General features: G+C 37.9%; 1 protein-coding gene across 1 annotated transcript in view; it reads left to right on the top strand.

Moving 5' to 3' along the window:
- The window catches only part of AGBL4 (AGBL carboxypeptidase 4), a 1,336,770-nt gene that overhangs the window by 201,622 nt on the left and 1,110,547 nt on the right, over window positions 1-24,601 (top strand). The window contains exon 3 of the mRNA XM_004607339.2: window positions 7,487-7,611. Within this exon, the coding sequence (XP_004607396.2) occupies window positions 7,487-7,611 (125 nt within the window). The remainder of the gene's footprint in view (window positions 1-7,486; window positions 7,612-24,601) is intronic.

Here is a 24,601-nt window from a genome sequence, read left to right on the forward strand (position 1 = left end):
CCTATTCTACTTAGGATCACTCGAGTGAACAACTTGTAGACGATGGATAACAGGCAGATTGGGCGATAGTTGCCGATGTCATGGATGTCTCCTTTCTTGTACAACAGAACGGTCCTGCTGGTTTTCCATTGGGACAGAATTGTGCATTTGGACAGGAAACGTGTGAAGAGCTGAGCCAGTGTATTGACAAGTACTGGCGGCAGATTGTTCAGGTGTTCGAGTTTGACCTTGTCTGGACTGGGTGCTGTACGCATTTTTACTGATGTAAATGATGTGTCGGATTTTGGAAGGGAGGACGTTGGGAACAATATATCCATCCTGTGGAATTTGGTATGTGGGCACGTGGATGTGGCTGTCAAAGAGATCCGAGTAGAAGTCATGAATAATCCTCTCCATTGCCCTTCTGGAAGATGTGATAGATCCATCAGGACATTGGACAGCAGTCATCTTGGTCTTGTAGTTGGCAAAGGACAGGCGAGCATTGTGAATACTTTCCCAGCTTCTGTCGCATCGGCCAAGACTGCTGCTCTTCTCTCTTTGATGTTTTCCTTTATCACTTCTCTGCACAGCTTTGGGAGCTCAGATGTTAGCTTGTGGTTGCCTGAGGCTCGTGTCAAACCATGTTGGCGAATGAGCTTGAGAGTTTCCAAAGACAGGCGTCTGTTTGTGGCTTTCCCACTCTCGGCATTTTCGAGCAATTGTGGAGGTACTGAACTAGTCGTTCGTTTTCCTTTTCGATGTTGTCAGCGATGGCATCTTCCCACATTGCTGCAGTAGTGCCAACGAGCTCCCAGTTGGTGGTCATTCTGGGAATTTTCTTCTTAAACTTAAACTTTGCAATCCTTTCTCCTTGCTCTGTGAAGTAGAATTTTGCACAAAAATCATGGTGGTCCGATCCCGTTTGGATTTTTGGGACAACAGTGACATCAGTCAGGCAAAACCTTCATTTGAATATGATGTGGTCAATTTCATTGTGGAACTGTCCACTGGGAGACTCACATGTCCAACATTTAGATTCAGCCTTCTGGAACTGTGAGTTACCATGGATGGTCTTAGTTGACATGATGAACTCAGACAGTCTCTCACCCTGTTCGTTCCATTCTAGGCCAAGGGACCCAATGTGGAGTTTTTTGGGCGATTTTCTCGGTCTTATCTTGGCATTAAAATCACTATCAATGACCTTGTAGAAGGTCTTCTTTAAAAAACTTCTCTAGCTCCATGAAGAATTTCTCAATTTCTTCTTCATCATAGTTGGATGTTGGTGTGTAGACGACGAAGATAGAAACTGCTAGCAGTGAGCCATATCTACTCAAGCGTAATCATCTGATTCAGGTTGTTTGTCATTTGAATGAACCAATGCTCATGGCCAAGTTTGTGTTGACAAGGACACCAATGCCACTAACACCTCTTTTGTCGCATGTTCCGAGGAACAATACTTCTCCATGCCTCCAAAAATGGCATGATGTGATTGATGTCTTCTCGTTTTGGTGAGACCAGTGATGTTTTACTTGATCTTCTGCGCTTGCACCATCAGGTCCTTGATAGATGCTTCTGATGCCAGTGTACATGCATTGAAAGTACAGACAGTCGTTTTAGTCTTTCTTCATTTTGGCAGTCTAGTTCATTCCAGAGATTTTATCAGCCTCTTTTTACTCATCTGTCTTAATGCTGCCTTATTGGGGTTTCTTTTGATGTCAGGCAAATGAGGCCCATTGTTGTTACTGTTTTTGGCATATTGAATACACCTTGGGTAGCTTGCCAGGCTCTGCTGTGTGGGCGAGGTACTCTCGGTAGCTTGCCGGGCTCTCTGAGAGGGATGGAGGCTTTTAGGGCGGGCTCCAGTCACCCTTACAGGTGTTCCAGTGGTTCGTACCATATTTGAATCCCATCAAATACGGTCCGAAAATTATGGGAATGGGTATTAAGTGTCTGCGGCCCCATGGTCTGGAAAGCGGTCTGGAGCTTGGAGGTGGCTGATCTTTGTATTTCATAAATATTCTGTTGAATATTTTCAGGAGATTTTTATCTATTTATTTTTAAATGACATGAGTATACTTAGAAAGACTATTGAATCTGCATAGTTCTTTGGGTATATTGCCATTTTTATGATATTAATCCTCCTGATCAATGAGCAGGTAATAAGTCTACATTTTGTTGTGTCTACTTCTATTTTTTGAAGTAGTGTTTTGTAGTTTTCTTTGTATAGGTCCTCCACTTCTTTAGTTAAGTTGTACCCAGGGTCACTGTCACTGTCATCCAATTGCTCATCAATTTGCTCGAGCAGGCACCAGTAACGTCTCTATTGTGAGATTGATTGTTACTGTTTTTGGCATATCAAATACGCCAGATGTAGGAGATGTAGATTACCAGGCTCTGCCTGCGGGCGAGATACTCTTGGTAGCTTGCTAGGCTCTCCGAGAGGGGTGGAGGAATCAAACACGGGTCAGCTGTGTGCAAGGCAAATGCCCTACCGCTGTGCTACCACTCCAGCCCATGTACCCAGGGTACTTGGTTTTATGAAGTATAATAGTGAACATAATTATATTTTCTTCTCTTTCATTAATTGTACATAGGAAAGTTATAGACTTTTGTATATTGATTTTGTAACCTGCCCCTTTACTGTACAAATCTATTGTTTCTAGGACCTTTTTATGTAGTCTTTTAAGAAGAATGCTATTGAGTGAAGACAGACCCTCAGATCAATAGAATAGACTTGAATATCCTGACACAGACTCAGTTATATTATCAGTTTTTCTTCAACAAATGAGCAAAAATAAAGAATATAGACCTCTCTCTAATGCCAATCATAATAGTTTCCATCTCCTGTTGTGTTACTATCACTATCCTTCTTGAATTCCTTTTACAGTTGTTTGCTTTTCCTTCATTGGGTGTATATATATACATATATATATGTTTAGTATATGTGTTTAGAAGTATTATTTCTTTCTGGTGTGTATGTGCTTTGGTTATTAAGAAATGACATAAAAAAGGCTTAACTTATTTTAGTCTAAATTATACATTATCTGACACTAGTTTGCCAAACTCTGGCTTTTTTGAGGAAGTTGTTTACTTGAAGAATTATTTTCTAGCCCTTTGAAACTGTGTTTGTTCTCACTATTCAAAAGTGTTTCTTGTAGGTAGCATACTGTTGGATTCAATTCTTTTGTCACTCTGTCTAATTGGTGTTTTTATATCATTGGCATTGAGAGAGATTATTGTCTTGGGGTTTTTTGCATCATTCTTTGGAAGTTTGTGTTTGTGAGGTTTCTTTTGCCTTACAGTTGCCCTCCAGTTCTTTCAAAATCGTTTTTGATTCTCTGGAGCTTCTGAGCTGTTGTTTATCTGTGAAGTTGTATATTATTTCTTTAAATATGAATTCTTTTAAGTTTGGCTGGGTAAAGTATTCTTAATGATCACTCATTTCATTATTTTTTTCATTTTATCCCACAATTGACCTTGGGCTCAGAAGGTCTTGTTTGATAGGTCTGCTATAAATCTTAGGTAAAGTCCTTTGTATATAATAATTTCCTTCTTTGATCTTGCTGCTTTCAATGTTGCATCTCTATGGTTTCTATCAATCTGATTAGGTTATGTCTTGAAGTAGTTTTATTTGGTAGTTTTCGTGCTTCCTAGATCTGGGATACCTACATACTCCAGTTTTGGAACTTTTCAGCAATTATGTCTTTTACTATTACTGCATCACATCTTTGATCTCTCACTGATTTTGTCTCCAGTTGCAGTTAGTCAACTGTTGAGAGTTTCTGTAAAAAACTAAAGCTCGCCGGGGCGTGCACACTTGCAGGCTCTCTGGGCGGCTCTGTCTCACCGCCCTAGTTCGGTGCCCCGGAACCGCTGTGTGTGCTGTCGGTCGAGGGCAGACGACGGAAGGAAGAAGGCCAAACTGGTTGCTTGATCAGTTTATTTCATTCTCTCTCTCTGCTTCTCTCCCGGCTCTCGGTCTCTCTCTGGATCTGTGGATCTGGCCCCCCAACTCACTCTTACAGCCTAGTTAAATCTCCCCAGCACGAGGGGGTTGGTGCGTACACATAGGTGTGGTCACCATCAATAGGGTTGAGGTTCCTTTCCCTTAGGGGATGCTTCTCCTAGGACTTAATTCTTTCAGCAGGAGGATTCACCCAAGGCCGGAGTCCCATGAGTGTGTTTTTCTTCTCCTCAGCCAGGAAACATATAAGAATTCATAATATTAATAATTTTGTATGGACACAATAAGAGATGCATTAAAGCTTATGGAATTGCTCTCCTGGGGCCATCTCAACCTCAGACTACAGTGCTCAGGCCAGATCAGTCTTTCCTATCCCTAGCAGGGTCTAGTCTCATGATTACTTTTGGATCATGACAGCATTTGTCTATGATCAAGCTCTTAACTTATAGTTAAGAATTAGGCACTTTGGCCAGGCCCATCTCGATGCCAGGGTAGCACATAACTCACCGCTTGCCCTGGATCCTTCCCGTCCCTCGTCGGGACCCTGCTTTTGGGGTGCTAGGAACTGAGGGCAACTGAGGCTTAAATGGAGAAAGCAGATGCCCGGGAGGGAATAATATTCGAGGCCAATTAATTCCCAAGTTATAAAAACATAATATTGTCTTCTTGTGTCTATACAAAAAGGACATTGCTTTAAAGCAAATTATTCAAAAGGCACAAGAAGAGGAGAAAGGCAATATTAACTTATATAATATAAATTCAGTATCCTAGGAAGGTCTGACCTTACAAATTAGCAGAGTCAGATTAAGGGAAAGCTGCGGATTAACTGTTTTGGGGAAGGGAGCATAGAGAAGTGATTATAGCTAAACAAAGGGATGGGAGAGAGTCAGGAACACCTTGATGGGTGAGACTGGGGTAAGCCTAAACTCCGGGGAAAATCGGGACGAGCTACTTGTGGCAAGGGGGGAGAGGACAAAGTAATGTCATCCTACAAGTTTCTGTTCAGTTTTTCATTTCACCTACCATTTTTTTTTAAATTCTGACATTTCTGCTTCCAATTACAGTCTGCTTCCAATTCGATTGTATTTTATTTGATGTATGTTCCACTGTTTCTTTGAGCTCATTAAACTTCTTCCATTTCTTCTGAATTCTTTTTCAGACTAACTATATAGGTGGATATTACTTGTTGAGGCTCTAGGACTCCTATCTTTGACCACTTCCCATGATGGGGATCTGTGCTGTTTCCCCATGGTGCCTGTGGTAGTCTGGAGGTATTTCTTTCCAGTATACTATGGGCATCTCCCTGTCACTGCCAGAGAGAACTCTAGGGAAACTTATTGGATGATGGTCTCTTTCCCCATGTAAGATATGAACTTTCTGATTTGGTGTTTCTGTGTAATTGTGTGGAGCTTCTTGTGTTGATTCAGGAGGTGTGTTCTTTGGCCTGAAATTACTACTACTCTGATTAGGGTGCACACACTGCTACTTTTGTAGGTTTTGGGCGAACATCGATTGGAGTAGGGGTTAATAGATAATTGGCCTACTGTGGTTGTGGTAGCCAAGCTGCCCTGATAAAAGTTAGTATAATAGGCTAATATGTGGATCTTATGGGATATGGTGGGGGAGGTTATGTTGCCCCTGAGAAATGCCCACCACTGGTCTGACTTTTGGGAGGAACCAAGCATTAGTAGCCTTCAGAGTCAGTCACTGAGTGTTAGTTCCAGTCTACCCAGTTTGTTCTTGCAAGCTTGCTGTCTTGCTGTCAGGAAAGTTAATTTTTGTAAAATTTTGAAAAGAGGAGGCTTCAGTAGGGTGCCACAATGGCTGCCTGCTCAGAAAGCCATGCCCATTTCTCTTCTGACTTCTCAAATGCAATTTAAACTAGAAAAATTAAAATAGTAATATTTAGTTTAAGTTCATGCTTGTGCTTTTCTTTCTCTCATCTTTTTAACTATTTAAGTGGAGGTTATTATTCTAGTTTGAAAGAATTAATAAGCCTTACTTCTCAGGCTAAATTGTGTTGAAATCATATAAAACAAACTTAGGGTAATTAATTTCATTTTGGGAGGCAAGTTTTCTTATCATCTTATTCAAGTTAATGGATCCACTACCTAATCAGTTACAGAAAAAAAATACAGCCCAAAATATTAAAGCCAAAAGGAATCTTGGAAGTTAAATAATGCAGTAGTTTTTACTTGCATTTGAGAACTTAAGGGAGTAAATAATTTACTCATCATTTCTCAGTTAATTTGTTGAGGTAGAATTAAGTTTTACCAACATTTGGATTAGTTTTCCTTCCATATATTATAGCACAATTCATACTCATTAAAACAAGTGTCATATTTCTAGAACTAGTAAAAGGAAGTGAAGTGGTACCTGTAAAGAAATTAAAGTTGGTATCTGTAAAGTAAAAGTTTAATTCTGAATGAGCTGTAGCAATAGCACAGTGGTAGGGCATCTGCCTTGCACGACGCCCTGTGTTCGATTCCTCTGCCCCTCTCGGAGAACCTGGCAAGCTACTGAGAGTATTGCACCCGCATGGCCGAGCCTGGCAAGCTACTCGTGGTGTATGCGATATGCCAAAAACAGTAACAATAAGTCTCACAATGAAACATTACTGTTGCCCGCTCGAGCAAATCAGTGAGCAACGAGATGACTGTGGCTGTGTGACTATTTATTTGGAGAAACACACATTAGAATTCAACTTAAAGTATGATGTTATAGTGTGTTTCAACTATAATTCAGTACTGTTTTATCAATAATTTCTTTATTGTTGTGTGTAGTCATCTGTATGTATGGCTCTTTAGTTTAATTATGTGACTTGGGAATTCATTAGACCTTTGCTGAGTTTCATTCTTTTGTTAACATTTTGGGCAATTCACTGCTCATTAGAATGTTGGAATAATGCAAGAGAAAGAAGTCACACCTATTTCTTCACTTTTGAAAATTTTTCTGTTGGTAGAGATGAATATGAATCAATTTTATTATTGTTTTTGAATTTATCATCATTATTCATAATAGCTATTACTAATTTTTGTTTAAAACCTCATTGTTCATATTATTTACTGTGTTCTCGTATTTTGGAACTATACCAAATGCAGATAAAGCTGCATATCTTTGTAAAAACAATATAGATCAAATAGTTCAAGTGTATAGATAGTTTAGATATGACAAAGTTTGATATAAAGCACATAAGATATTATCATGCTTTTTTTTACCTTGTTTGATGTTGATTCAGTTGTGTTTAATTGTGTCTTGCCACATGCAACATGTAGTATCCCAATTTTTAGAGACACATAAGAAAAATATATCTGTTAGATCATGAGGACTGGAAAGAACTGTTCGCACTACAGTGTGGACCAACTGAAAGTCACCTCTGCTCCTATTGCTGCTTTCAGGGTTGGAAGCCATACAGATTGTGAGTGCTGAACCAACAAGTACTAAAGGTTAACAACAGTCACTGTTATTGCTCTTATAATATGTAAATGTATATACCATTGAACTGTATGAACATCTGTTAACACTCGTAATTTTTATTGCCAGGTAACCTTGGGCGAGTGGACCAGGTCTCTGAGTTTGAGTATGATCTGTTCATTCGTCCGGATACCTGTAATCCACGCTTTCGAGTTTGGTTCAACTTTACTGTTGAAAATGTGAAAGAATCACAGGTGAGAGAAATTGGATATTTTCAATGTGATTTTTATTAGAGAAGTGCCATTTTTTGACATTGTAGGAATGTTAAAAGAATCACCATATATGCAATATATGGTATAACTACAATATAATTTAATTTCAAGAAGCATAAAAATGTATAATATGGTGATGTGTTGTTTGATGTTCATTAAGTATCACTCTCGCTCTCTCTCTCTCTCTCATCCTGTTGCTCATCGATTTGCTTGAGCAAGCACCAGTAATGTCTCCATTGTGAGACTTGTTAGTGTTCTTTTGCATATCTAATATGCCATGGGTAGCTTGCCAGGCTTTGCTGTGCCGGTGGGATACTCTCGGTAGCTTGCCAGGCTCTCCGAGAAGGATGGAGGAATCAAACCTGGGTCGGCCGCATGCAAGGCAGATGCCCTGCCCACTGTGCTATTGCTCCAGCCCATTCTACAATTAAGGCAATAAAAAAGAAAGAAAAAAAAACAGGCATGCAAATTAAAGACACAAAGCTATACTTTCAGATGAAATAATTTAATACACAGAAAATCCCAAGGATTTTTGTCATATTCACAAAATTGCGCAGATATCACTTGTACTCAAATTCAAGAATATTTTCAACAAATAAAAATGCTGTACCTATTAGAAGTCACTCCCTGTTCCCTTTCCCCTCAACCCTTGGCAACCATTCATCAACTTTCTGTTCATAGATTTGCTAATTCTGGATATTTCATATGATGTAATTCAGATAATGGAAATATACAATAAGTGACCTTTTGTATCAAATTTCTTTAACTTAGCATAGTGTTTTCAAAGTTCATCTGAGTTGTAGTATGACTGTACATTTTTTGTCTGAAATTATGCTATTGTATGGATAAACAGCATTTGGCTTATTAGTTGATAGATCTTTAGATTTTCATTTGAGGGCTATTAAGAATAATACTGCTGTGAATATTCTTGATGCAGGCAGGTAGGTTAGGGAAGTGCTCGCGCGCTTGCATGCACACACACACACACACACACACACACACACACACACACACACACACCCTCCATTCCCGCCCTGACATAATGGCAAAGAAATATCTGGAAGTAATAAAGTCACTAGTCCTAAGTCTGACCCACCTTATGTATACAGAAAGCAAGACCTGATAAGACCATCCCCAGCAACAGACCCTGAGGAGACTGGACCCCTCCCTACAGAAAGAACCTGAAGAAAATTACCAGAGAACCCTCAATTCCTTCCTTTAATCTGATTAACCCCTCAGCTAGCCCAGGCCAGAGAAGGTTGGACCCAACCTCCCGAGAGAAGATCCAGCAGGACCAAAGGTCAAGAAAAGGAGTTTCAAAGGCTGCACCCAATTCTACCCACTTAACAACAACCCTAGCAATGGACTCTTATCTAGGTAGAAGCCACACCAGGAGGCAGTTTGGAAAATCCCTATAAAAGCTACATTGACTAAAGGAAGGGTGCGCATATGCTGCCTAAGACCATGTGCTGCTTGCACCCCCGTGCCAGATGTGGGTTCATTAAGTCACTCATTGTCACTGTCACTGTCATCCCATTGTTCATCGATTTGTTTGAGCGGGCACCAGTAACGTCTCTCATTGAGAGACTTATTGTTACTGTTTTTGGCATATCCAATACGCACGGGTAGCTTGCCAGGCTCTGCTGCTCAGACTCGATACTCTCGGTAGCTTGCCGGGTTCTCAGAGAGGGGCGGAGGAATCGAACTCGGGTTGGCCGAGTGAAAGGTGAAAGCCCAACCGCTGTGCTATCTATCACTCCAGCCTGGGTTCATTGAGTAATAAACATAAATATATGTTATTTGCTAATTGAAAATTTGCATAATGTATTATGCTTTCTAGAGTGACACATTCTGGAGGGACAGTTTCAGTGGAGATTTCATATATGTTTATTACAGAGAGGTTATTTCTGTGTTTCTTTTTAAGATATTCTTTATTTTTTAAGTACTGAAAGAAACATTTCTTACATACCTCAGTTTTGGTAAAGGTATTTCTTCTATAGAGCAGAATGTCTATATATCTTAGAGCAGTATGATTCTAATACATAATCCTATATTATCTTTGATCTTGCTGCTAGGGAATTCACAGCCAATTTACAGCCCTTAATAATAACTCTGGAAAACTTTTTGCTCATGTTTATACATAGTAATTTTTATTTTGACATTAATAATTTGTCAGGATTTTCTGTCACTATTTTATAATGTGCTTTTATGATTCTGTCCAAATCTTAAGAAAGAATATTGATAAATATAGAAAAAGTATAAAAATAGAATAAAATGTGCTTCAAGCATTAATAAAGTATAGCTATAAGAAATCAGTTATTATTGTGTTATATTGAAACAGTAGATGATGGAAGACTTTGCATAAACTGGTATAAAAATTGGTATGATTCTTTTAAGCAAATGAAACCCTAGCCTTGTAGCCTAACATCTTCTCTCAGGATCATATTTTACTAGGATATTTGATGAAAAGTGAGGAATTGGTTTACTTTCTTCTTTTAATTTGACCTGTTTGCTCCTTTACCTGGTTTCTAGTTCCTCTCCATTTTCTCAAATGTAACTGGATTTTTATGTATGTGATGATCGATATCTAGAATTGAGGACTCTGGTCTTCGTTGACAGAATGCTTTTCCTGGCACATATACTTTAGCAGAGGGGGTGGGGGAATTGAAAGAGCCACTTTTTTTTTTTCACATTTTTTTTTTTTTCGCGCCACAAGTTCATACCTTCTCAGCGGACCCACAAAATGTCGGACACCACGCCTTCTCCCGGAGGGGAGAGAGACCAAGAAGGAAGGTTATTTCCTCCGTTAGCCAGCGTGGGGCAAAAGCTTAGTTCACAGTCTCCATACATGGGTGCAAGCACTTGCTGGAACCCCAATTCCTAAAGCTGTCTCTGGAAAGAGCCACTTCATACTACTATAGATTTTATTGATTCTTACATCACAAATAAAGGGTTGTATATATGTAATGTATACTGAAGTTCAGAGGCTAACGGGAAGGAGTTAATCTTCTATGGGAGCTCCACTGAACATTGTTAGCTAAGTATATTTTAATCTCAGAATTTTAGAACAAGTGGTGGGGTGGTGGGGGGAGAAGGTAAACACCATAGTTCAGCATTCTAAGGCAAACTTTAGTTATTTTACTTCTTGGATTTACTTAATCTCCCATGAGAAAATTGCTTTTTCAGTTGTTTACTGTAATAGCAACAATTTTCTTCCCCTCCAACCACTATAATTAAATTTATAGTTTATTTAAAGGGATTTAAATCCTTTTGTTTCATCTTTTTGTTTAAATCCTTTTGTTTCACTCAGTCTGTTTTACTGGGTTTTGAGAGTTTACCTCAAAAACAGAAAATCTTAGTCATATCTGAAGTAGTCTGAGACTTGGCCCTCCAAATCTGGAAGCCCTGTGTTATTTCTACCATCCTTAGGTAAAAATATGATCTCTCACTCTTCTATTGGTGCTTCTGTTTTAAGTCAGTAACTTGTGGTTCTGATTTTAAAATTTATTTTATTTTTATAAAGTTGTTCACAATATTTGATTGCATTTAATATTTGAACACCAATCCCACCACCATTTCACTTTCCCACCACCATATTTCTATCTCGAACCCCAAACCCTGCCCCCAAAGTAGAACCAAAATAATTTGCTTTGTATTGCTTGTTAGGAATGATCTGCTAAAAATGATCCAAAAAAGGTTTCTTAGAGGAAAGTGTGTGAAGATCGTTGTATTTCACCCAAGGGCCATTAAGCCCTTCTGTAAGAGATTAGTAACATGTTGTTAAAGATTGAGCCTTGTGTGCATAGATAGATAGATAGATAGATAGATAGATAGATAGATAGATAGATAGATAGATAAAGATATAGATATTTATCTGTAAAAATTTATTTCCCCCTAAGATTGGTTGCCTTCTACTTTAAACCCCATCAAATGTGGTGTGCTACTCTTGGTTCATTAGTGGTATGAAGTATAAGATGTCCAAGAATAGATTAACTCATGGGTGAGGCTCATCTGAACCTGTGGAGAGCGGCCATGAGCATGAAGGTGGTTGAATTCTGACGGTTTTCAGCTGCTGGAGCTGGCTCTATTGGGGCCAGAAGGGGCCTCGTTTGCCCCACTCCAGTTGCCCCAAATGAAACAGCTTGGCACAGGGTCGGGCAGCATGTCTATGGTATATCGTTCTGTGCTCTCTCCTGAGAGATTTATTATTGAGTCTCTGGATCATGGCGCCAGCAGCAGTCTGTTGGGGTGACTGCCAAGATACCAGAAATAGGGGGAGGTGGGGGAAGGTCACCAACTTGTGATTCTTGTATGCACCCAATGCTGACAAAAAATCATTCTGAGATCATATAGTCAATTCCTATTGATATAGTCAATTCCTATTGATATAGTAAATTCCTATGATATAGTCAATTCCTATTGACTATATCAGATATGAGGAATTTTTCTTTAAAAAAACTATGTCAATATTTAAAAACTCACAAAGGGGATAATTTGTTTTCTTCTCTTTGTATAGAAAATGCACATTCTTCAGTTTCCCCACTGCATGCAGGATGTTCTGATTAATAAGAAATAAGACATTATTGTTCAAACTTCAGAATCAATTATTCCTATTATGCTTCTTTTTGCTAAATAGTATCTTAACAATAACTCTGAAATAGTGTTTCTTTAGCTTCAGGCTATATTAAATTCCTAACCTAGTTTTTATTTCACTGTAATGTTTCTATGAAGAATATCCATGTATAGCTTTGTGATCAGGAGGCATAGTTTCAGGTAAAGATGACTAGAGAGAAAATGTGGTTCTTAAGTTTGAATCAATATAGTGCTTTGAACAAGCTCATTATGCATTTCATTATTTCTTACTATTTCCTCTTCTACGTTGGTTAAAGATAGTTCTTTTTCTGTTTAAAATGTTTCTTTATGGGCCAGAGAGATTGCATCGAGGGTAAGTTGCTTGCCTTACATAGTGCCCTGACCCAGGTTGGATCCCTGAAACTTGCTAAGAATAATCCCTGAGCAAAAAGCCAGAAGTAAGCCTTGAGCACCCCTGGCTGTGCCCCTCAAAAACAAAAACAAAAAAGTTTTTCTAGAGTCATAACTTTTGTACCACAAATAGCCTATTGTTGTCTTCTCTATGATTTTAATAAACAAGTAATATGAAGTTTCTATGGGAATAGATTAATAATTGGGTTGACAATGTTTTGTGTTTTTATTTTGAGTTGGAAGAAGCAATATTTGCTGATTCTCTGGGTTCTATCTTCATATTCAGTGTTTTCGTACTCTCATTACAATTAGAAATCATGAGCATGTTTATCTGGTTTCCTGAGCCTGATGTTTTATCATGCTCTTTCTGTGAGCTTTCATCAACTGTAATCATATTATATAGTTATGGAAATCTGCCTGAAGAAGGAATATAGATCTCCTGAAAAGATACAATATATCTTTAGCTCACAGGATATTTGTTTTCATGGTTGCCTACATGAAAAAGAGTGATTTTACTATTAGGTTTGACTTGTGAGGTCTGTTTTTATAATGTCTTTTCCTATAATCTTTCATTATCTCTCCAATTTCCGTGAAAATGAGACCTGCATGAATGTAATCTAGTCAGGAACCTTATTTAGGGGTTGATACTAGTGAGCAAAAGAAATATTAATCATTCATAGGCTGACTGTTAAATAAATGTTGAAAATTGCAGTTTTAAATATATAAACAGGTCTTGCTTTCGGGTTATTTTAATTCATATTTTTAGAAAGTGATAAAAGTTTGGAATATAAGGTGCTATATTTCAGGACTAATATATCAACCTTCAAAGTAAATTTTAAATAGTGCAGTTGTGAGATCCTATAAAAACTAAACATGATAGTACCTTTATTAAAAAATAGCTTTCTATCTGAAAATCTTATATTAAAAATTTTTATGTAGAATTGTATTATTTATGCAGCAGAATATTTGTGTGTTATAAAAGTAAACCTTCCTATTTAAATTCTCAGATAAAATATCATCCAATAAGAAAATAAAATGATATACCTAGACTATTAAAACTGCTTGTTTCCTTTTATTCTTTTTATTTATTTGATTGTATTTTCTTTTTATTTTAAAAGTAGCCAGTGCCCAGTGTAGTAAATTTAGAAAATATAATAACTTGAAGCAGAGGAAATACATACACATAAGGTCATAATCTTACTACCTAGAAAACATTATTAACTGTAGGCATATAATTCTGTTTATTTATTTTCTAGTTTGTCTTTTGGAACCTATGTAAATTTGTACTGTACATATATTTTTATGTCTTACTTTTCAGGAATCTAAATATCAAAGCCAATAAAAGTTTTATAAAGTTGGCTATTTTCTGTTGGGCAATCTTCTTACTCTTGAATATAAAGATTATTTTCTACTCTCTCATATATTATACTGTGGGGTATATCTCTATGTTTGAAATGTTACCTAAATTTCCTAGGGTAAATTCCTATAATAAGAGTTCCTGGGGGGGAAGTGAATATTTTAAAGTCTCATCGATAAATATTTCTAAATTGCTGTTCAGAGAATTTATACTATTTTGCTGTTCTGTCATTGGGGTAGAATGTTTTCCCTTGGGGCTGGCGCAATAGCACAGCGGGTAGGGCATTTGCCTTGCATGCGGCCGACCTGGGTTCGATTCCCAGCATCCCATATGGTCCCCTGAGCACCGCCAGGGGTAATTCCTGAGTGCAGAGCCAGGAGTAACCTCTGAGCATCGTGGGTTGTGACCCAAAAAGCAAAAAAAAAAAAAAAAAAAAAAAAAAGAATGTTTTCCCTTTAATTGCATGCCTTGAATTGTTTTAGAAAATCATGTATTCATGCATTCAGAATAATTTTTTCCCTCTTCTTACCTTTAAATTTCCACACAAATAAATGGCCTGTGATACAGTATTTCATGAATTCAGTTCTAAAGGAATAAGTTAGAGTAATAAAAATGAGACTGCAAAGCACACCCACTTGTTATTACTTTTACCTATGTTCTTCATTCATATTTTATCTGGGTCTGACAAAAGATTGTACTCTGAAGAATTCGATGGGAATTTTTTAAAGATTTTTTTTTTAACATCAAAGTATTTCTAACAGTACTGTAAGCAGTAACATTTAAACACAGCATATATATGCATACTCTCCATTTTACTTCCTTGAATCACTGTCACTGTTATCCCGTTGCTCATTGATTTGTTCGAGCGGGCATCAGTAACGTCTCTCATTGAGAGACTTATTGTTACTGTTTTTGGCATATCCAATACGTACGGGTAGCTTGCAGGCTCTGCCGCTTGGGCTCGATACTCTCAGTAGCTTGCCGGGCTCTCCAAGAGGGGCAGAGGAATCGAACTCGGGTCGGCTGCGTGAAAGGTGAATGCCCAACTGCTGTGCTATCGCTCCAGCCCAGAGGGTAGGACGTTTGCCTTCCACTTCCTTGAATAAGACTTGAAAATTCCAAGAATATTTACTGCTTTATAGCCCTTGATCTGCAGATTTCAGGAATACACCAACAATTCAGTAAAACTTCATCCTGCTCACAGAAGTAGTGTATTTAATAAAAATAGCATATAAATTTAAAGAAATTTTAATTTATATCCTTAATCATGCTAATGAATTGGTTTACCATTGATCCATTAATCTCTTGGTACTTCAGAGTTTTTTAATCTATGTTAAAGATAATACTATTTCGTGTGGGTATTATGAAAATTCATTGAGACAATGTAAAATGAAGGAAAGCAAGATATAAAAAGGCAATTGAATTAAGATACCATAATTATTAAATGGTAAAGGTAGGATATGTACCACCGCACAAATAGTGGGAAAATTACTGTGGAAAAATTGAAGAATAGGAATATTTATAGAAGAAACAAATAAGCAAACAAACAAAAATTGAACTCATGACACCACTACCAAAAGAGATTGTAACCCTTTTGTCATAGTTGAGTTTCCCTCCCTGCCCCAAGCAGAGCCCTGGCAGCTGAAAACCTCCGGAACCCAGCCACAGCTGTGCTCAAGGCCACTCTCCACATGCTTGGATGAGCTTCACGCATGAAGGAACTGGCAGAGGAACCCAGGCATGTGGAACCGGGGCCAAGATCTCTAAGACTGCTCGGATGGGGACTGGGCCTCTTCCACCCATACTCTCCATTTTCCAGTAGCTTGGCAGTCACACCTACAAACTGCCCCTGGCGCCGTGTAATCCCATCAATGACCAAGATCCAGAGACTATATAAAACAAAGGTCCCGGAAGTGCGTGGCTGCTAGCCCACTGAAGTGCCTAAAGCAGCAGACATGTGTTTGCTTTTAACATACTTGCTTGTGTTCTCTGATATACATTCTCCGTCCCTCTTGGAGAGCCTGGCAAGCTGCCGAGAGTATTGCGTCTGCACAGAAGAGCCTGGCAAGTTCCCTGTGGCGGATTCAATATGCCAAATGCAGTAAGAGTAACAGGTCTCATTCCCCTGGCCGTGAAAAAGCCTCCAATCATTGGGGAAAATGGATAAGGAGAGGCTGCTAAAATCTTAGGCCTGGGACGAATGGAGACATTACTGGTGCCTGCTCGAGCAAATCGATGAAGAAAGGGATGACAGTGATACAGTGATACAGTGATTTGTCATAGTTACTTTATACATGATTTTCTACCTGAATTTTGGAATTTATTTTCTTTCTCCAGAAGTTACTTTCTTTACTTTTCATTATAGTTCCTCTCAGATTATCTCAATAGGTGAAAAACAAAAAACAGTATATATATTTTTTATTGAATCACCATGAGATATAGTTAGTCAAAAAGCTTTGATGACTGAGTTTCAGTCATGCAATGATCAAACACTTATCCCTCCACCAGTGTACAGTTCCCACCACCAATATCCCCAGTGTCCCTTCTGCCACCTCCACCCCACCCTGCCCCCTGCCACTATGGCAGACAATTTCCTTTCTACTCTTAGGGCGTTTGCCTTGCACGAGGCTGACCCAGGTTCGATTCCTCCATCCCTCTCAGAGAGCCCGGCAAACTATTGAGAGTATGCCCCCCATGTGGCAGAGCCTGGCAAGTTACTCATGGAGTATTCGATATGCCAAAAATAGTAACAGCAAGTCTCAGAATAGAGACGTTACTGCTGCCCGCTCGAGCAAATCAATGAACAACGGGATGACACTGTGGTACAATGGCCCCTGCCTATCTCATGCTGGAAGATTAATTCAAAATTAATTAAATACCTTGATTTCAGACCTCTCTCTATAAAATACATTGAGGAAAACATAGATAGAATGTTTCAACATCTTGACTTCAAAGAAGTTGTCAATGCTATAACTGCATTTTCAAAATAAAATCATAAATAAATAACACTACATCAAAATTAAAAGCTTCTGCACTGAGAAAGAAACAATGGCCTAAAATAAAAACACACCCTATGCTGCTCTCCGCCGAGATGTGACCCGAGTGGCCGCACATGTGTGGCCCCTCTGTTGCTGAACGTCCATGATCCCGGAGGCCATCTATCTACTTTTGGCCCCAGCAGCTTCTTGCAGAAATGCCTCTAGGCTGTGAACTGAGCTATGGCCCCATGCCATCCCAGGAGAGGAAAGGCTTTTCTCTCTCGGCTTTTCCTTTCCCTGGTGGTGACCATCATCTTATAAGGCCCACTAAAGAGAGTTACAAACTTGCAGCGACGAGATGTGTGGGAGATCTCGGGACGGGGGCATTACCGGCGCCACTCTCCACTGAGATGTGACCTGAGCAGCCGCACGTGTGCGGACCCTTCGTTGCTGAATGCCCATGATCCCGGAGGCCACTAAACAGCAGTATGAGCTTGCATTGATGCAATTTCTGGCAGAAATTTCTCTGGACTTAGTTACTAAAATACTAAAATACAGAAATCCAAAACTGCAGCCACGCGACCTCATTTGCTCTTAATTCTCAGCGATGGAAAACAACTTATCAAATGTTGCCTTTTCAGCAGGTCTGATTTTGGGGGGAAAATTCCAAATAATAATAGTGAGTTTTCTGTTGAAATATTGAATGTAATCAAAGTAAAGAGAAAGTAAAGTGAAAATCATCAGCCACACAGTGGGGGGTGGGGGTGGGCTGAGAGGTATACTGGGATTCTTGGTGGTGGAACCTGTGCACTGGTGAAGGGATGGATGTTTGATCACTGTATAACTGAGACTTAAGCCTGAAAGCGTTGTAACTTTTCACATGATGATTCAATAAAAAATAAAATAATAATAATAAAATAGGGGAAAAAAGCCCCATATCCTACCAAATGGGAGAAAATATTCACACTTAAGAAAGGGCTGATATTCATGGTACATATAAAACACTCTCAAAAAATGGGGAAAGATCAATAGACCATTCCTCAGATGGCCAGTAGATACATGAAAATGTTTTCATTACTGATTACCAGGAAAATGCATATCAAACAACAGTGAGATATCACTTTACACAAGAGAGAATAATCTGTATCAAAGAGCTAGAAAGCAGTATGTATTACCAGGGATCTGATAAAGAAAGGAAGTCTCATTTACTATTTGTGGGACAATATCCTGGTTTAGGTTTTTACACAATTAATGATATCTCAAAGAAATCAAGAATATGTGCCTAGAGTGATAGTGAAGCATATATGGAGCTTGCCTTGCATACATCTAACATGAGCTGGCACCCCATGTGGATGCTGAGCCCTTCCTGGAGTGTCCTTGAGCACAGAATTCTAGAGCCAGAAGTAAACCCTGAGCACTATAGGGTATTGTCCCCAAACAAATAAACAAGCAAACAAGACAAAATTAAGGATATACCTTCTGTATGACCCAGTGATTCCACATTGGGCATCTACCTCAAGAACACTGTCATCCTGTTGTTCGTTGATTTACTCGAGCGGGCACCAGTAACGTCTCTATTACACTCAGCCCTGAGATTTTAGCAGCCTCTCCTTTCTTGTCTATCCCAATGATTGAAGGCTCTTACAGGGTCAGGGGAATGAGACCTATTGTTACTATTTTTGTCATATCGAATACGCCACGGGTAGCTTGCCCAGCTCTACTGTGTGGGTGGGCTACTCTTGGTAGCTTGCCAGGCTCTCTGAGAGATATGTATATATCTGTTACTGTATTTTGGATATGAATACGCCACGGGAGCCTGCCAGGCTTTCGCAAGTGGGCAATAGATTCTCAGTAGCTTGTCAGGTTCTCTAAGAGTGAGAACTAGACTATTAGATGCTCTGCTAATATATATATATAATACATATAGTATAGATATAATAATATATACTATATACTATATAATAATATATATAATAACCTCAAAAACACAAAAACATTAATTCTAAGGAACATTTGCACGTTATGTTCATTGAAGCATTATTGACTTTAGCCAAGATATGGAAACAACCCAAGTACCCAACAAATAAGTAAATAAAGAAATTTTAGTCTGCATGCACAATGGAATACTATTATTTTATGAGAAAAAATTGCAGTTCTTTGTAACAGATGAATTTGAAGGTGTCATTGTAAGTAAAGTGTGTCAGAAATCAAAAGACAAATATTGGATACTTTCCTTCTATGCTTGTATAAAGAAATAAAGAAAAATAATTCACCAATTCTCAAGGGAAACAAATCTTGAGATATGGTCAATAGAACTTTGCATGTAGAAATTTAAACAGGGAGGGATAAACTTTGAATAAAGGTGGAGCAATTTTACTTTCTGGTGGGGATGTTGTAGTATCACTCAAGTATAAAATAATAATATCAATTACTTGTAAAATATGATACCTCAATAACAGCCAATTTGAAAAAATATAAAATCAATATATATGGTGTGTATTGTGTGCTAGGCTTCTTTGTTTGTTTGTTTAATTTCTGCATTAGCTCCCAATCATTCAGGTAGTGTCTATTGAAAAAGGTACAGTTTCCCTTAGATTAATTTTGCGTCTTTGTGGAACATAAATTCTTTTTCTCTGAACAATCTGACTGTTCTAACTCGAGTTCATATCATCTTTATTTCTGTAGCTTTATACTAAGTCTTGAATCAGTTTCTATAAATATTCCAACTGATTTCTGTTTTTAATTCTTAAAATTACTATCTTTTGCCTTTTTGTGAATTTTTTTTAGAGTAAGTTTGTAGTTAGTTATAAAAATATCTTGATATTCTGTTTTGGTTTTTATTAGAACTGTATTGAATTTTTAGATATTATGGAGAAAAATTACTTCGTAAATACTCTTTCTGGAGGCCAGGAAAATGGCTCAAGGATTAGAGCCGCCCAGATTTCCATCTTTGGCACTGCATGGGCATGTCTCCACTTCCCCTTGGACCCTTGTGGTCCCAAGAACCACTGGGCCTTAGCAGTGCCACATCACTTGACTGGACTTGCCTCGGCATTGAACTGCCTTCCCATGTTAGTGCAAGGAGTGGCCCCATAGAACTTCTGAGTTCTCAAAATGTTGTTTTTATCCAATCCACAAAGAATGTTTCTCTCTATATCTCTTATCAGTTTTTGGTTTTAGTTATTTCCATTTCCTTTTTTCCCCTCTTTCCTTTCTATTTTTCTTTCTTTTTTTGACTGACAGTGGTGCTCAGGACTTAGTCCTGATTCTGAGCTCAGAGAACACTTATGGTGGGCTTGGGAGATCATATGGGGTACTGGATATCAAACTCAGGTCAGCAGCATTCAAGGCAAAGACCCCACCCACTGTACTGTTGCTACAGCCCCAATTGTTTCCTTTTATTCATTTTTTAAATTTTTATTTATTTACTTTTTGGGTCACACCTGGTGGTGCTCAGAAGTTACTTCTGTCTCTGCACTCAGGAATTATCCTGGTAGTGCTCCGTGGAACATATGGGATGCACAGAATTGAACCTGGGATTGAGTGATGTGCAATCACTCCGGTCCCATTTTTTTAAAGAAGGCTTGGAGAAACTTTTAATTATTTTATTTTTAAATTTTTTGGAGGAAATTATTTCTGGTGGTGCTCAGCAGACCATATGGGTTGCTGGGGATCAAACCCAGGTCGGCCATGTGCAAGGCAAGTGTGCTACACGCTGCACTATTGCTCCGACCTTGTTTACTTTATAAGCATACAAACCTCATATGTATTTATGAGTTATATATGAGTATCTATGTTGATCTAAGTGAAATTTTTTTTTTAAATAAAAATTTTATTTTATTAAATCACCGTGTTGAAGATTACAATGCTTTCAGGCTTAGGTCTCAGTTATACAATGCTGAAACGACCATCCCTTCACCAGTGCCCATATACCACCACCAAAAAAAAAATGCCCACACAGTACACCTCCCATCCCACCCCCCCACCCCCTACCTTGTAACTGATAAGTTTCATTTTACATTCTGTTTACTTTGGTTTCATTCAATATTTCAACACAAACCTGACTATTGTTGTTAGGAGTACCCCACTAGATTCAGACCTACTGTGAAGACAAATAAGGTCGCGCGGCCGCTACTGCGGTTTTGAATTTCTGTACTTTAACACTAAGTCCAGGGAGATTTCTTCCAGATATTGGATCATTGCAGGCTTGAAAACCCAATCTGTGGTCGTCTTAATATGGCGGACACCGCGCCCTTCATCCCCGGAGAGAAAGAGGCGAGAGAGAGAGAAATACCTTTCCCCTCCTGGGCAGCACGGGGCCAAGGTTTAGTTCTCAGGCTGGAGACATTCTGCGAGGAGTTGCCCATGCCGAAAGAGGTTTTGCTGGGTCTGGATTCACTCTTGTGCAGCTGCTGCAGAGAGGGTGAAATTATTTTTAAGTGTCAATTGTTCTTTGCTGGTATATACCAAATTGACACAGACCTTCTTTTCTGTAACTTTGCTAAATGTTAGTTATGATATCTTAGTTTTCAGTTTGAGATAGTTCATGTTGGAATAGATCATGTATATCAGTATGCATTTATTTTTAGTTTTTCTTGTTCCATTGGCTAAGACTTGTAGTACAATGTTGAATATGAGAATTGAGGTAGCCTTAATTTTAGAGGAATACATTTATTCTTTGCTACAAAATATGATGTTTTACATTCCCTACAGTTTAAAAAATTATCAAAGTTTTACATTCCCTACAGTTTAAAAAATTTAATCGTCAAAAAATTTCAGAGTTGAAAGTAATCTTCATTGTCACTTTTTCATATTTGAAATCTGCCATTTGCTATCATCTGAGAATTATATTCTAAATGGTCCTCAGTTTTTGGAGATGTGAATCCACACTAGTAGTGCTCAGGGTTTATTTCTGGCTCTATGCTCACGGATCACTTCAGGTGGGCTTGGGGGATCATATATGGAAATCAAACCCTGGCTGTCTACAAGCAAGGCACGAGCACTACCAGTTGTACTATTGCTCCAGCCCCAAATCAGTCTTGTGTTCTTGAGTCTAACAATGGCAATAGACCTAGTACACAGAAAACTGTAAAATAATGTATAAAATAGCAATTTAGTGTTAGAGATATAGATAAATTATTGTAAAGCTATAGATAAATTTAGTTGGATGCAGTTCAACTATAGATAAAGGAAAGTTATAAAGAAAAACATATGAATTGATTTGGTTCTTAAGGCTAGTTTTGTATAGGATAAACCTCTTTTAGTTAAGTATCATAAACCTGGTGTAATAACCAAATCTTTCAATTTAACAGTCAACTATGTGGGAAAAAATCTTATTATGGTACCAAATTACATAAGGCAAAATATATCTTTGTGTTTTATTAAAATTATGAAAGTGGTTATGGGAGTGACATAGTTATATTTTCATGTTGGTTGTGCTTTGATGTCACTATTATATGATGCGACATGACATTTTTTTATAAGAAAAATTCTCATGTGAGCTTCACATTGAAAATTTTGTACAGACTTACAACTCTGCAGTTTTTAAGAACTAAACAATTAAAAATCCCAAATTTAAACTATAAACTTATTGTGACAAAAACTTATAAATATTGCTGTTGCAATATAAATAAAACACAGATGTAGAAAGTGGAAAAGATCTTTATGCAAATGAAACTTTCAGTACTAGAAACAGAACATCTTAGGCTAGATGAGTCTTAAATTTTTGGGTTGTTTGGCTGATCTGCTGCCAAATAAATGAGGGATTGATATTTAAATTTTATGCATAGTTTCATCCGTAGTCTAAGTCTTGCTTTGGCAGAACAAAAGCAATAAAATCATGAGTAAAAGGCACTGCAACTTTCATAGACTTTGATTTGTGAATGTTTGGAGAAAGCTTTGGAGTCTAACCAGATGAGCTACCAGAAATTCTTATATTTCTCCCTTTTAAACTTAGAAGGGACCTCAGAAATGATCAGACTTTTGTGTTTGCTTTGGCTTTGAGCAAACTTACAATAGCTTATTGTAGAGTAAGGAAGCAAGAGGGATGACTGATTTTGAATGCTGACTTAATCTTGATCCATGCTTTTAGCTGCCTATGACACAGTACTGTATCAATATTGAACAATGACTTTCCCAAAGGCTGTATCTTCCTCTTTCAATTTTTCCCACTTAATTTTTTTAGAGTACTATATACTCAGTTATCCAAGCTAAAAATTCAGATTCATCCTTGATGATTCATGTATTTTAATCTGTCACTTGTATCTAAAAGGTCTTTTACTTATTCTCATTTTGCCTAACCATGTATTTTAAGATATATGCAATCTCAACTCTATTGAGAAGCCACTTTTTCCAGGCTGTTTTCCACAGCTTTCTTTGGAGATGGTAAATACAGCATTGTTTGCCACATGATATAATTTATGGTTTGTTTACCACACACCCTCAGAATTATTATCTACTTTGTATTAAGGATTAAGAGTTGATTGTTTCTTATTTATATTTCTATACGATGGAGATTTTTGTGAGCTTTAATTGAGCCAAAACTTAAATATAGTAAGCACAAATAGATCTTAGCTGCAAGTACTGTTATTGATATTAATATCTTATCTTTCTTAATATTATGGTCTGACTTTAAAAATGGTAGAGAATAAAGTAAATGCTAGTAGTTATCCCTACAGAGGCAATTTGGTATTTAGTCCTTTGTGTCAAGACTCAGACTCAGTTATTTGAGGGAAATCACCCTTTCTTCCTAGGCTGATCTTTAGCCAGTGACTTTTTTTTTAATTATAGTTTGTGCTTGAACTGGATTTCTGGTACCTAGGTTTCTCTTTTTTCAATGTAAATTACATTTAGAGATCAGGAAGTAATGACTTAGGTTTATAGGCAGGAAGGTGAATTTATAAATTGATAGTAAAGAGAACGGAAAGTTTGTGACCATATAGAATGAACATCAGGTTAAAACTTGACACAAATTTTAGTACTCAGCATAGACTTTAAAAAATGTATTATTATTATGTTTTTAATTTTATACACTGTGATTTAAAATGCCGTTAATGGTATAGTTTCATACATGCAACATTCCATCAACACCACACTCTTCACCAGTGCCACTTCTTTCTCCACTAACTTTATCCCAGTTTCCCCCACCTCCACCCTAGTGTCCCCTTCTCCCCATTCTCTGTCATGGTAAGCTTTCTTTTGAAAACCAGTTCTCAGATTATTTTGGTTTTGGGAATTTGTTTGTCCTCACTATGTTTATTTATATAAAAGATCTCTCTCTCTCTCTCTCTGTGTCTCTCTATCTATCTATAGAGAGAGATAATTCCTTTTCCATTCTGACTAACTTGACTCAGTATGATATACTCCAACCACATGACAGAAAATTGCATGAGTTGGACTTTTCTTATAGCTAAGTGGTATTCTTCTGCATATAAGCACAATAGTTTCTTTCCAGTCTTCTGTTCTTTGACAGATCGTTTCCAGATTTTGGATATTTTGAATAGTGTTGCAGTGAACATAAGAGCACAACTGTCCTTTCTGAATAGAATTTTTGGGCCCCTAGGGCAGATGCCAAGAATGGGAATTGCTAAGTCATATGGAATATTAATTTGGGGGGCAAAGCGTCCTTATTATTTCTGAAAAAAGATGAAGCTGA

This window comes from Sorex araneus, chromosome 5 (genome assembly GCF_027595985.1).
Source record: "Sorex araneus isolate mSorAra2 chromosome 5, mSorAra2.pri, whole genome shotgun sequence".
NCBI lineage: Eukaryota > Metazoa > Chordata > Mammalia > Eulipotyphla > Soricidae > Sorex > Sorex araneus.